The 14677-nt window shown below is 43.3% G+C and overlaps 2 protein-coding genes across 4 annotated transcripts in view; one reads left to right on the top strand and one right to left on the bottom strand.

The window, feature by feature from the left end:
• Positions 1 to 7: 7 nt before the first annotated feature.
• On the bottom strand, positions 8 to 3122 carry LOC130193167 (PEST proteolytic signal-containing nuclear protein-like). Its single transcript, XM_056413573.1, has 5 exons — positions 3062 to 3122; positions 2185 to 2411; positions 1920 to 1997; positions 1738 to 1793; positions 8 to 1624 (listed from the first exon to the last, which is right to left on the bottom strand). The coding sequence occupies exons 1-5, from the start codon at positions 3108 to 3110 to the stop codon at positions 1516 to 1518; spliced, it is 519 nt and encodes a 172-aa protein (XP_056269548.1). The 5' UTR covers positions 3111 to 3122; the 3' UTR covers positions 8 to 1515.
• Positions 3123 to 9061: 5939 nt separating this feature from the next.
• The window catches only part of stk16 (serine/threonine kinase 16), a 32906-nt gene continuing 27290 nt past the window's right edge, over positions 9062 to 14677 (top strand). The window contains exons 1-8 of one of the 3 annotated variants that reach the window (XM_056412954.1): positions 9062 to 9143; positions 9547 to 9671; positions 10082 to 10301; positions 10388 to 10521; positions 10757 to 10844; positions 11317 to 11445; positions 11574 to 11695; positions 12664 to 12751. In XM_056412954.1, coding sequence (XP_056268929.1) covers positions 9138 to 9143; positions 9547 to 9671; positions 10082 to 10301; positions 10388 to 10521; positions 10757 to 10844; positions 11317 to 11445; positions 11574 to 11695; positions 12664 to 12751 — 912 coding nt within the window. In that variant the 5' untranslated portion in view covers positions 9062 to 9137. Of the gene's footprint in view, positions 9176 to 9546; positions 9672 to 10081; positions 10302 to 10387; positions 10522 to 10756; positions 10845 to 11316; positions 11446 to 11573; positions 11696 to 12663; positions 12752 to 14677 lie in introns of all 3 variants that reach the window. The other 2 variants (XM_056412953.1, XM_056412952.1) reach the window with 2 other exon arrangements.

Below are 14677 nucleotides of genomic sequence, written 5' to 3'. Positions count from 1 at the left end.
CACATAATCATCATTCAAACTTTAATATTACTGACTCAAATGTAATGAAGAGATTTGTTTGATGAAACAGGTCATATATAGCACTGAATGAGATTCATTTGGGAAAGCACACCCGTCTGATAACCACGGAGGAGTTTATTATTGTAAGAAAATGTTCGAAGTCAGGATCCGGAGAAGTAGCCACATTTATCTAAAGTAAAAGGAGTTGTGTAATATTTCTGAAGTTTGGGTTTCATGATGGTAAAATGGCAATGAAACATTGTGAGAGCCTAATTGTTGCTAACCTGCCAGAGATCATTTTAAAAAGGGACAGTTCCCTTTTTTTTAACCTGTAAAATATGTAGCAATCTATATTGCTTTGGTGGAAGTTGTGTAGGAGATAGACTGTAAAGATGTCTGCCCTCTTAAGAAAAACAAAATGGGACCACGTGGCACTTCGCTTGTGGTGGTCAGAGACAGATTTCAAAAACTCAGCAGCAATGTCTCTTCCCGGAAATCATGACCCTGGAAATATTCCTCACAAAAAAGTCTGTGGAATATCTTGAATAACCATGGCATGATCTCAGAAAAGAGACATTGCTGCCGAGTTTATTTTTTTAATGTATTCTTTTGGCACTAGTGCCACAGTCACGTGATATGAAATAGCAGGCAGACAATTCCACCATCTCCAAAACAAGACAACTCGCAGCAAAACAATAGATTGATTATTAGCACTACAGGTAAGTGGAAGAATTTATATCTATTTTTATGTTGGGATGAACTGTCCCTAAAGTATGACTTACCAGCACCCTAGTAACCACATGACTTCACACAGTTCTCAACTAAAAAAACATTCGCAGTCCTTTCACTTTGAACAAAAGAATTAGACACAGGTTTCTTTTTGCCAGGTTCTGTAACGGAGACTGAAATAGAGCATTGAGTAAGCCAAACTAGAAACACTGGCACCAAGCTCAAAGTAAACAAAGTGCCCGTGAGATAGCACAGCTAGTGGAAACAAAGGGGTGGACATTGATGCTGAGAAACTAATGGAAACAACAATCCATCTGTACGTCGAGTCCAAACCGCACGCGCACAATAACATAACTCTTAAACACACACTCCCATTTGTGGATTTAAAAATAAAAATATAATCAGACAGGAACAAACATGTCACAAAAGGGGAATGAGGACTCTAAGAAGCTAGATTATTTTTTTTGCAGTTGAAAACAACCATATTATTCTACACAGTTTAATCAACATTCTGGATATTTTTTGTGTCCCATATCTCCGCCCCCTCCCCCCTCTGCAACTCTCATCAGAGGTTTGGCAAACTGGTACATCTGCGTCAGCAGGTAGTGGTTAGAAACGTAAACTTGAGTTCAGTCACCGAGTATCGAAGACTTAAATGATCCCTCATTGCATGTCCTCAAAGTGGAGAGGTTACAGTGAAGAATCATTTGAGCCTTCATAGATATCTGTCAAGGATTAAAGTATACAAAACAATCCATTCGGGACAAAGACCACAGTAGTCATTTACTATTTGTCTGATTGGGACTTCATCTTCCTTTCCCAAAGTTTTTGATGATCAGAGAAACCCTGCTTGCCCTTGTTAAAGGAATTAGGACCCGCAGAGGTTGGCGTCTCCCTAAAAAGAGAAGAGATTAGTCATGCCACATTTATCTTAATGTGGAATGTTTTGATAAAAGCAGAAGCTGAGGGACCTGTTCTAAAGTACACCATGCAACTGGGTAGTTATACCTGCCAATGTTCTTCATCCTCATCTTTGCTTCTGGGGGCATCTCCTCAGGTTCACTCTGCAGGGCATCAGAGACCACAAGTCAGCCTCTGCATATGTGTACAACTATGACATGACTGTGTGTGTGTGTGTGTGTGTGTGTGTGTGTGTGTGTGTGTGTGTGTGTGTGTGTGTGTGTTCTTACATCATCTTCATCCTCATCAAAAACAGATGCCAGCCCTGACTTTTTTGGAGGAACTGACGGTGCAGGCTCTTTGGGTTTCTAGAAGAGATTTCAGAAAATTGATTTTGAGAAACACAAAAGCGTTACACACCTTTACTCAAAGAAAAGATGAGTGGATCAAATATGTGATTGTGCAGCTGTTCTTGACTTCATGCGTTCATGGATTAATGTAATCAATGAATGACTGTTTCACTCTTCCCAGGCAGTCACGATGCAGCACACTCACTGTTGCTCCCAGTTTGATCGATATGGGGATTGGCTTCTTCCCCATCGGGCTGCTCATGCTAAAGCCTATCTTGGAGACTTTGCGGGGCGCCGGCGGGTCCTCTGAGGACTCGTCCTCCTCTTCGGGCACGAGATGCTCGGATTTGCGTTTGACTGCGGCCCTCTCTCCTCCCACAGTGCTACAAGAGACAGTCTTAGTTTTCACTCTGTCCCCCTCCTCCTGCGGCCCTGCTTGAGGCAAGACAACTCAACAAGGTGAACAACGGTTTTCTTTGAACTTGAGAAGAATTCAAGCTATCACCTGTACTTCTTTGGCTAACGTCACGTCTTTTGCCGTTAACTAAACACGGGTGTCGTAAAGTCGCACCACTGTGATATCAGTTAACTTACGGTTTATGAAAGTCCACATCGGGACCGTGTGTGCAGAAACTATGTGCAATGGCGTGGGGATGATACCCCGACGTCAACACGGGTCTGAACGCGCGTGGTGTTGTTGATCTGCGCTCACACACAAGCTAGCGTGAGGCTAAAGCCAGGTCAGCAAGCTAACGGGAGACATTTCTGCTCCAAGCCCGTCTTTGCTTTACGACCTGTCTCAGGTCAGAAGTAGCTTTAGCCCGGGGTGGTCACTGCCCGTCGCTTTCACGTGGCCAAATAGGGACCTTAATGCAAAATAAACTGACACCCCGCGTTCGCATTAGCTAGCCCAATGGTACGCAGCTACCATTGAGTTAGCTTAGTGAAGTTATACGAACGTCTTCTATGTCAAACATTCATCGGCTAAGGACGGTTTTAATGGATAAGCAACTATTCGAGCTAACGCCAAATACTATATATTTCTCAAACACATTTAGACGTTGAAACAGCACAAATATCACCTCCGTCGTCGGTTCCCCCTCTTCTGTTATGCTCGTAATCCGCCATCATTTCTTCTGTGAAATGTTCCAGCTCTCGCCACAGCAGTCCTCCAGCGCTGTGCTACACGCATGCTCCATTGCAGACTGTTTAATAGAGACGAAGAAGACTACGACCTGGAAAGAACACGCCACAGTTTGCTTAATGATTGGAAACTAAATGTCATTTAGTAAATGTGGGGCTGTACAAGGAAACAAAAAGAAAAGATGTTGGCAGTAAAGTAGCTGCCGAGTGGATCAAGCACTAGAATCGTTCGATGACTTGATCTAAACAAAACAAAAAACAAGACTGATAGCTGTAATAGATGAAATGCTCCCCAATGGGTGAAGAGTATACAAATACGATATTTAAAAGCCCTCCCCTCTTGGGTCAGCTGGAACATGCAGCATCTGAAAACTTCTGTTTTTCTAAGGTCAGGAACAGTTGATACATACTCATACCCAGAGGTATATAAAGTAGTTAAAGTAGCAACACTTTAAACATCTAATGCAACACATCAATGCAGTGGGCGACTGTGGGTGGTCAGCAGATCCATCTTTCAATCAAAGGATCGATCCCCGCTCACGGCCTTCGATGATGTGTCTCTTTAAGCAAGACACTTAACCCTGAACTGCTCCCTGTAGCTGTGTCTACGATGTATGATTGTAAATCGCTTTGGATAAAAACGTCAGCGGTAATCTTAATCCAAACACAATATAGACAGTCAAGTGCAATATATTAATATATATGTTTTTTTTCTTCTTCATATTAATATTGCAACCATTCAGTGTGGTTTCAATGTGGACCCACATCAACTGCAGACTGAACTGGAAGGCCAATATTAATGCTGCGTACAAGAAGGGGATGACTTTGATCCTTCGAGATGTGGAGCAAGATGTTGGAGATGTTCTCCCAGTCTGTTGTGGCCAGTGCTCTGTAGTTCTCCGTAGTCTGCTCGGGGAGATGTTTGCCCTTTTAGCATTTAGACGTGTGTTTTTCTGTGCTTGTTGAAGTAGATGTTTTATTTGTATATATATATATATATATATATATTGCCATATGCAGACTTGATAGGGTCAATTCAGTTAATGTTTGATGGACAAATAGAACAGCCAATTAGAAGTGCTGAAGTTGACATATGTGACAATAAAGTTTTACTTTTGGATGACTGTGCGGTTACTCATCCGGTTCAACTACACATTGTTGTTCTCTACCGTCCCCCTGGTTCTTTGGGAGATTTCTTGGAAGAGCTAGACGCCCTCCTGTCGAACTTCTAGGAACACGGCCCCCCGCTCCTCCTCCTGGGTGACTTCAACATCCAGACAGAGAAGTCATGCGATCTATTACTCTTACTGTCTTCCTTTGACCTCTCACTCAGTCCCTCCCCTCCCACTCACAAAGCCGGCAACCACCTTGACTACATTTTCACTAGAAACTGCTCTACCTCTAACCTCACTGTGACTCCTCTCCATGTCTCTGACCACTTCTTCATCTCTTACTCTCTCTCACTCTCTGGTACTGACGACCCACACATATCTACAGATTCTGCACCTGTACGCCGCAACATTCGCACCCTCTGTCCCTCCTCTCTGGCCTCCTCTGTCCTATCTGCTCTCCCCTCAACTGACTCCTTCTCACTCATGCAGCCTAACTCTGCCACAGACAGTCCTCTCTTCCCTGTCTTCATCTCTTGATTCTCTTTGTCCTTTTAAGACATGACCGGTTCGGAAATCCTCTCCGGCTCCGTGGTTGTCGGACTCGGTGCGCGCCGAGAGAGCCACCCTGCGAGCGACGGAAAGGAAATGGCGCAAATCGAATCAAGCGGAAGACTTGCTCTTTTATCAATCTCCTCTCTCCTCATTCTCTGCCTCTATCTCTGCAGCCAAAAGCTTTTTCTACCTGACCAAAATTCAGTCTTCCTTCTCTAACCCCAAAAAGCTCTTCTCTATCTTTTCCAACCTCCTTGATCCCCCCTGTCCCCCTCCTCCTTCCACCCTTTTGCCGAGCAACTTTGTCGACTACTTTACAAACAAGATAGACGACATACGCTCCTCCTTTACTTATCCATCTTCTATCACTACACCAACTTCTTCATCCCCCTCTCTTTCCTCTTTCACCCCCTTGTCTCCCAATCAAGTTCTTAGCTTGGTGACCTCCGCCCGACCGACCACCTGCGCCCTTGACCCCGTCCCGTCTCCCATTCTCCAGGCTATTGCTCCTGACCTTCTGTCCTTCCTCACCCATCTTATTAACAGCTCCCTCTCAACTGGCTGTTTCCCCAACTCTCTGAAGGAGGCGAGAGTCAACCCTCTCCTGAAGAAACCCACGCTCGACCCGTCTGAAGTCAGCAACTACAGACCGGTCTCTCTTCTTCCTTTTCTCTCCAAAACTCTGGAGCGAGCTATCTTTAACCAAGTGTCCTCCTATCTCCACAGTAACAGCCTTCTTGACCCTCACCAGTCTGGATTCAAGGCCGGCCACTCGACAGAGACTGCCCTCCTTGCTGTCTCTGAGCAGCTTCACACTGCTAGAGCAGCCTCTCTCTCCTCTGTCCTTATCCTTCTAGACCAGACATGGGCAAACTACGGCCCGCGGGCCACATCCGGCCCGTTAGGCTTTTTAATCCGGCCCGCCGAATTTGTCCAAATCGCGACTTTGTTTACTTCCGGTGTGCGTTGGCGCGGAAAGTACTCGTCACACAAAACCCTTCACCATGATTTGTCAATCCGTTTGTCTGTCAACATTTTGCGAAAAAACAACAACCAATGAACACTCAGTAAATCACAAAGGTCCCGCCCACCACAGAGGTGAGACTCATTTAGAAACAGCCGCAGTGATTTTGGCGAGCAGCGCGGAGCCTGGAGGGGCTGCAGAGCCACGAGGAGGAACACGCAGCCAGAAGAGGTCCACTTGGACCGGGTAAGAGTCTTTACTAAACGTTACGTGTCACGGTGTCCGTCCCGGTGTCCGTAACTTGTGCGCGGTGCTGACTAGTCTTGTATTTTACAGAGAGGATTCACCAGCGCCTGCAGCTCAGCCTGCAGCTCAACCTGCCCGGCCAGCAGAGAGGACTCGTGACACGATGACATGATGTTATTATTGTGAAGCCATATTGTAAAAAGTCAATAGTTGTGTTCTGTTTTCTATTTCACAACATGTATACAATGTAGTTTTTTATTTTTTATGGACAATACATATTTATTAAAAAATAAATATATAATGGTCGTTTTTTATTTGCACACACCCCATGAAACTTTATCTGCAATATTAAGTCATTTCTCAGTCCCATCTTTATCATTTTGGTGAATGTGTGACAGACCACATAATTTTTACTTAAAAAACGTGAATACAAAATTTGGTTTTCCGCATTTATTTAATTCAATTCAGTTTATTTGTAGAGCCCAATTTCACAAATTACTAATTTGTCTCGAAGTGCTTTACAATCTGTACACATAGACATCCCTGACCTTTGACCTCACATCGGATCAGGAACAACTCCCAAATAACCCTTCAGGGGGAAAAAGGGAAGAAACCTTCAGGAACAACAGAGGAGGATCCCTCTCCAGGATGGACAGGTGCAATTACGTGTATCTAGCATTGTATTCAGATATTTCACTGCTTTTGTGAACCTATGACCTTTGGTAAACCAATTTCAAACACCAAAACAGTTCGTCCACATGAGTAAAGGTGTGTTTTCAGAAGAGATATGAAGAATTTGTTTAAATCGAACTTCAATTGTCAGCTTTAGGGTCATATTTTCTCGAGTAAAGCGCTGTCTGTTTGTGACGGGTTCATACACATGCTGACCAGATGACGCCGCACATCACCCTGACTTTAAAGACCCCTTTCTAGTTTCTGCTGCAGGCAGGATATTTAATACAGTCTATCTCTCAGGACAATCCGTCCATTATTTTGCAGGGTTTAAAACAATTAGAAATTATTGAGCTTGAGTATTTCGTTGGGTAATTTGTTTTGAATGTTGAAAGTGATTCCATTGATCTCTTTCCAGTAAATGTTGGTTACTTTAACTTTGCACCTTAAATTGAAATGTATAAAAAAGAGATGCAATCTCCAGGTTTAATAAATTACATTGCGTGTCCAAATGCTCCTGGCCCGGCCCCTCTGTCACATTTTAGAACCGATTGTGGCCCGCGAGTCAAAAAGTTTGCCCACCCCTGTTCTAGACCATTCTGCAGCATTTGACACCGTGAACCACCAGATCCTTATCTCTTCTCTTCAGGACCTGGGGATCTCAGGCACTGCATTCGCTCTTTTCTCTTCCTACCTTAACGACCGCACTTACCGGGTAACGTGGAGAGGATCTGTGTCTGATCCTTGTCCTCTCACTACTGGGGTTCCTCAAGGCTCCGTCCTTGGTCCCCTCCTCTTCTCTCTGTACACAAATTCTCTCGGCTCTGTCATTCGTTCGCATGGCTTCTCCTACCATAGCTATGCTGATGACACCCAACTGATCTTCTCTTTCCACCATCCGAAACACAGGTGGCGGCGCGAATCTCTGCCTGTCTGACCGACATCTCTCAGTGGATGTCTGCTCACCACCTGAAAATCAACCCTGACAAGACCGAGCTACTATTCCTTCCAGGGAAAGGCTCCCCCACCCATGACCTGACTACCACCTTCAACAGCTCTGTGTTGGCCCCTACCCTGACTGCCAGGAACCTCGGGGTGACACTCGACAGTCAACTCTCCCTGACAGCCAACATCACTGCGACAACGCGTTCCTGTAGGTACATGCTGCACAACATCAGGAGAATACGGCCTCTTCTTACTCAGAAGGCGGCACAGGTTCTGGTCCAGGCTCTGGTCATTTCACGCCTCGACTACTGCAACTCCCTCCTGGCTGGTCTACCCGCTAAGGCCATCCGACCTCTGCAGCTCATCCAGAATGCAGCAGCTCGACTGGTCTTCAGCCTCCCGAAATTCACCCACACCACTCCGCTCCTCCGCGCTCTCCACTGGTTACCGGTGGCTGCTCGCATCCGCTTCAAAACACTGGTTCTGGCGTACCGTGCTCTGAACGGATCGGGCCCTGTCTACATCCGGGATATGGTCACACCGTACACCCCGGCACGTTCGCTCCGCTCGGCAACAGCCAACCGACTTGTGACTCCTGCACCTTGAGCTAATCACTCGAAATCCAGACCGTTTGCTGTTCTGGCTCCTCAGTGGTGGAACGAGCTCCCCACTGACATCAGGACAGCAGAAAGTCTCTACATCTTCCGCCGGAGACTGAAAACACACCTTTTCCGACTATATCTGGATTAAAACACAGATTTGCACTTCAGTGGCACTTAAATAGCACTTACTTATGGTACTTTTGTAGTTCGACTATGTTGAGGAATTGTTACTTCCTGTATTCTTGTTGTTCTTAGTTTGTACTCTAGGTTGAAATGCACTAATTGTAAGTCGCTTTGGATAAAAGCGTCTGCTAAATGACATGTAATGTAATGTAATGACATGACATGAGTTCCACTGAAACTCAAGTGATGCCCCACGTTGTCTTATTCCGCCATTATTATATTTGGATTAATTTAAGACTGGCCATGCTCGCTATACAATCCAAATCTGCTAACAATAGTGTATGTACTCGTGTACTGTACTTAAATACACACTCATGGTACCAGTATTTTACTCGAGTATTGTAGCCTACATTAAATGCTACTTTGTAGCCTACAGGCTAATCCTCCACATAATTAGGGTGTTACTCAGCTGGACTAGTTACTTATCAGATTACACGGATACAGATGACTCTTTCTGTCAGGAAGCCATCTATACAGTTAATTAGTATTTTGTTTTGTTTCTTAGTTAGTTAGTACAGTTATCCCTGAATCTGCACACTCCGGTACAGTCGGTGGCGGTATGCACCTAGTCAAGTTGGTTGCGATCCGCCATTCAAATTTATCGAAGAAGAAGAGTGTGGTGAGTCTAAGCGCTGGTCCGCACTCCGAAGTGAAGGTGGCGGTCGTGCGCTGGAGGCCAGCCTCCCTAAAAAGACAAGAAGAAGAAGCAGGACGACGAAGAAGAAGAAGATGGAGAAATATGACAGTAAGCTACTTTGGTAAACAGACAGCTAGCTGGTAAGAATAAAGCCGCAACGCCACCAGCTGCAGCATATGTGCGTCACGCCGAGCTGTTCATTGTGTTAGGTTGTAACTGAAGAGTACGAAGCGATTACAAATGAACGTTTATGCGACATTTTGGCAGTTGTCTCCCGGAAGTGGCTAAGCTTAACGCTATGTTAGATGTCACTGATGTGCTCTGCTAGCTGACTGCTAACGTTTGTTGACACTGAGCTGTCGTACATATGTTTCTCTACAATGACCCAAAGGGTTATCGCGCTGTTTGCTTCCGATAATGAATGCTTCAGCTAATACGTAGCGTTGCATTATTGTCTGTGTTTCTCTGGCTGTCTTTATCAAATAACTTTTATTTGTCCTTTTTCTCCAAGGCCCTTAACAACTTGGCGTTAAACAATGTACCAGTCAAGATGGGGCAGACCCTGTGCATATGCTCCCGTAGCTCGATCGCCATTGAGAACAAAACCTATTACTTTGTCCAGAAACTAGACGAAGGGTAAGAGAACATTAAGTTGCTATAACCGTGTGTGTGTGTGTGTGTGTGTGTGTGTGTGTGTGTGTGTGTGTGTGTGTGTGTGTGTGTGTGTGTGTGTGTGTGTGTGTGTGTGTGTGTGTGTGTGTGTGTGTGTGTGTGTGTGTGTGTGTGTGTGTGTGTGTGTGTGTGTGTGTGTGTGTGTGTGTGTGTGTGTGAATGAACACAGACATTGGGTTGTTTTATGTTTATCCTTCATCCCTGATACAATTAATACTGACTAGCGTTCCAAGTGCACACACATGCCCCATGTATTCCTCTTTGTGGCACATCTTTGATAAATGTAGTCCTCGGCTCTTTGCGAAATGATTTCGCCTTTTAAAACAAAACAAAATAATAATCTGGAATCAAAACTCTCTGTGTCCTCTTCTCAGGGGATTCAGTTATGTTGATCTGGTGGAAGGGGCAAAGGATGGGCACTTCTACGCCTTGAAGAGGATCCTGTGCCATGACCGGGAAGGCCACCAGGAGGCTCAGACAGAAGTGGAGATGCATCAGATTTGTAATCACCCCAACATCTTGAGTCTGGTTGCACACACCTTTGTTGATCGTGGAGGAAAAACTGAAGCCTGGTTACTTCTGCCTTATATCAGAGTAAGCTGGTGCAGCCGCTAGTATGACCCACATAACCCAGGTGGACATGGTCTGATTCTGATATGTTGGTGTGTTTGTGTGAACAGAAAGGCAGTCTGTGGTCTGTTCTGGAGAAGCTAAGAGACAAGGGGAGCTCAATGCCTGAAAAACAGGTTTTGAGAATCCTGTGTGGCATCTGCTCTGGACTCAAGGCCCTTCATGAAAAAGGCTATGCACACAGGTAATCTGTCTCTCCACACACACGCACGCCTAAGACGAAAATATTTTCCAGCTTAAAGGCTGTTGTCTTGGAGTGCCACACTAGAGTCTGTTTGGAGTCCTTTCTTACAAAATGTACATATTTTAACATTCTTATTATTCTTTACTCACTTTTACATATCAACATTTTAGTTTACTTCTTTATATTAACACAGTTGAAGACATTTGAATGCTATGCATCTGCTGTAATTTGACAGAGACCTGAAGCCCACAAATGTGCTTTTGGATGAGGATGACAGGCCGCTTCTGATGGACCTGGGCTCTATGAACCGGGCCAGGATTGAGGTAAGAGCACCAAGTCTATAAAGAGTTTGTTAGATTTTACTGATCACTTTAAATGTTTTAATGCCAATTAAACACATTTTTAAAACATGATGCTCACGAAGCTTGTAAACAATCATCATGATTGTTGCGTCGGCAAGTTTACTTTATTAGATTTGAGCTGTTGGAGAAAACAATACTGATTGTTTCCCTTGAAACACTTATTATTGTGCTTTTTTTCCCTCTACACAACAGACATAATTGCAACAGAAAGAGTTACTGTAGATGTATGAGGCTGACACTTGTATCCAAAGCGACTTACAACGAGAGCATTAAACCATGTGGGCACAACCCCAAAAAGTATTGCCATATAATTATGTGTTTACATAACATTTCAAGAGTTAGACCCCACTGCTAGTTATTTTCATCTTCTATATATTAGGTCCTCCATGTTCCTTGCCCTGTGATGAATTTAATGAAACTGAGTTACTTTCAGGTGAGAGGAACCAGAGAAGCCATGACTATTCAGGACTGGGCAGCCCAGCGGTGCACCATTTCTTACAGGGCTCCTGAACTCTTTAATGTAGAGAGCCAGTGCATTATAGACGAGCGCACTGATATCTGGGTAAATACTATTCTTCATTCCCTTTGTTGTGTTCGTAAGGGTCTGTCTCTGAAGCCAAGTGATAATGCGACTGGATCATTTCCTGACTACTTCTTTCTCTCGTCTTTTGATGTCCTCTCACACTCCAGTCACTCGGCTGTGTACTTTACTGCATGATGATGTTGGAGGGGCCCTATGACATGGTATTTCAGAAGGGGGACAGCGTTGCCCTGGCTGTCCAGAATCCAGTGACCATCCCACAGTCTTGCAGGTCAGTTAAAACATCTTTCAGTGTTACCTGAAGAAAGATTTGTATGCCTCCTCGATGGGTTGATTGTCAGGAATGCCTTGAGGGAATTTCTTCAAATATAGCACAAACGCATAATTGGATTCAACGATGAACTGATGAGAGACCTCACAGAATAGATTTTAAACCGTAACTCGGCGCTAATTAGGAGAATGTCAAAACAAATATCTAATATTATTCAATTATGGAATGTTGACACAAAGGTAAACTTGACTGGTTTGTGGAGGCGCACAACCAGATGGCAATACTTCTGTTTCCCATTTAAAAGTTAAACAACAGTAATTGTAAGTAGGTGTAACTTATGTTAAGGACGAACTGTATACTAGCAGTCACACAACTCGCCCAATTAACATATATGATCAACACTTTTAAATGTGCTCTATATGTACGTAATTCAGAGCATATCCATTGCCTCCACACGGAGATGGCTGAAGGAGCTAACGGTGCAAACAAAGGCAACAGTGCCGACAGATCTAACGGTGTTTACATGCACTTGAATGCAGCATGCGCGCCCGCTCGGCTTTGCTCAGATTACAACTCTCAGAGCAAAGCAGAGCGACTTGATTCTCTGCTCAGGTATCCATTACTCAACTATATCTTTACATTGCAAACAGTTGTTTGTTGGAGTCTTAGTATTTAATGTCATTGCAGGCCAATTTATTTTCTTCCGTTTTAATTTTTCTTCATTAATTAAAAGCCATCTTTAATCTGCTGCTAACTTAGTTTTTTTCGAATATTTTTGTCGCGTACAAACTCAGCTCTGTCCTGGAAACCTCACTTCCTGTTCCTTTTTGTGCAAAAAGTTTAAATATTAATAATGATCCTTTGATTGCTGGTAATAATGCACACTTGTATTTGAAAGATTGAAAGTCACTTTATAAAGGTTCTTATAACTAAATACAGATCAAACTTTTTGTTTCTCTTGTGGCCAGATACTCACAGGGCCTGCAGATGCTGCTGAGCTCCATATTGGTGTCCAATCCCCAGGAGAGACCCCACATCAACTGGGTTCTTGACCAGGTACACGACCTGCAGAGTCGCAGCCCCAACACCCAAACCAACATGGTCTGATCTTATACGGTGGTCCGGATGTGGGATCTTGGAAATCTTTGCACACATCAATGAACGTCTATTATTCTGAGCTTAATAATATTGATTTTATTTATTGACATGTAAAATAACTATGTTTGGGGACCTCAAATCCAGCCTGCCTATCCCATTGGACTCTTGTAGGCTTGATCTGAGGAATCTGAAATGCCCTGCAATGTAGTACACAATGCTTCTAATAATTAAGTGGCTTCACCATGTACCCACTTTCATGTCGTTCAATGTGAAGCTGGAGCGAGCAGCCTGTTATCTTAGCTTAGCATAACGAGGAGTTTGAGGAAACTGCTAGCCTTCTAAAACTCTAGTTCTTATGTTATGTCTTGTTTGTTTAATCTGCACCACACTAACATTTAAAAACAATGGTGGTTTTGTGAATATAATATGTTGGTTAGTGAGCTTTAGAGATGCTGGTTTGCTGATTTTGTTGCCAGACGGTCTGTTTCCCTCCTTTTTAGTCTTTATGCTAAGTTACACTAACAGTCTTTGAAAAAGAAACCGTTGTTGTCTTAATATTGTAGTTTGCATTTCTAATAAGAAAGGGGATAACAAAAGAGCTTTGCCAAACTTTCCGGGGTGTGAAAGCTATCCGGGTTCAATACATATCAGATTGTATTCCCTAGAAGGAGTATGGTCCAGTTCTCTTTATTTTTTAAATGCGTTTATCTTTATTCCTCAGTTTTGAGCGTGTGTAACATAGTGTGGTTACACATGTGTGCTGTAACCATGGAAACACGACTGCACCTTCAGCTTTCCTCACACCGTCACTTGTTTGTCTCTACGGGTGTAGAGTCAAGAGGTAGAGTTCTCCCCACCTGCAATGCTGCATTTAAACACACAGAGGTGCTCCACCATCACATTCCCCTGCTGCACACATCAACACATCATACTGTGTGAACCGGCTTGGTCCACCAAAGAGTGTCATTCACTTAAACCATTGAATAATAACTTTTAATCAGTTTATGGAATTACTTGATTTTATTCATGAAGTCAAAGTCCTTGTTGTGTTATATCTGCCGTTTAGCTTTCACTTTTCACTGTATTGTCTTTTTTTAAACAGTTTTTCTTCCATTGCAGCTCTGCTTGTTTTAAATCCTGGGTTTTCCTGTCGTGTGGATGTGGTCTCACACTTTTGTTCTCTCAGGGTTTCCCCACATCTAAAAGGGCCTGGCAGTCTGAAGCAGTAGACCTAAATGGTGCCTGTGTAATGCGTTCTTGGATAAAAATAATAATTTGGGCATTTAAGTTAAGATGAATACTTTTGTGACTTATGCGGTGATATTGGTAAGAACTCAAATCAATAAATATTTATATAGTTAATTGTTGGAATGGTTATTCGTATGCTGTTTAAATATATTATCTTTTTTATGTTAATTTTGGATGTATCAGATGACTCTGAATTTTTGTGTTTTTAATGGTGAGCTAATACTGATATCATGCAGCTGGTAAACTAAGGATTTCTTTAAGTGTACTGGTTACACAGATTAAGTAAGAGTGTGTTCTTTGATTATGGAAAAATGTGTTGGGATTCTGTTTCCTCTCTTATTCATTGCACAGTAAAGGATAAATAAACATCAAATATGTCGCACTCTGTATACAGCTTTTGAATATATTTGTAGAATAAAACCACATCCCACAATGAGAAGTAGTTGTTAGACAAGTTTTTGAATCTGTATTTCTTACGCCGCATGATCTAATCCAGCCAAAAATATTTGAACTGCACTGAATGAGTTGGTTCGGCTGCTTTAACTCAAAAGTCTCCATCACAAACATGCAAAGTAAAACACGTTGAACTGAAGACCTCAGTTACTTTAATGCTTTGCAATAAGTCTGGTTATTAAT

This window comes from Pseudoliparis swirei, chromosome 4, assembly GCF_029220125.1.
Source record: "Pseudoliparis swirei isolate HS2019 ecotype Mariana Trench chromosome 4, NWPU_hadal_v1, whole genome shotgun sequence".
NCBI lineage: Eukaryota > Metazoa > Chordata > Actinopteri > Perciformes > Liparidae > Pseudoliparis > Pseudoliparis swirei.
This window is presented reverse-complemented; position numbering and strand designations above follow the sequence as displayed.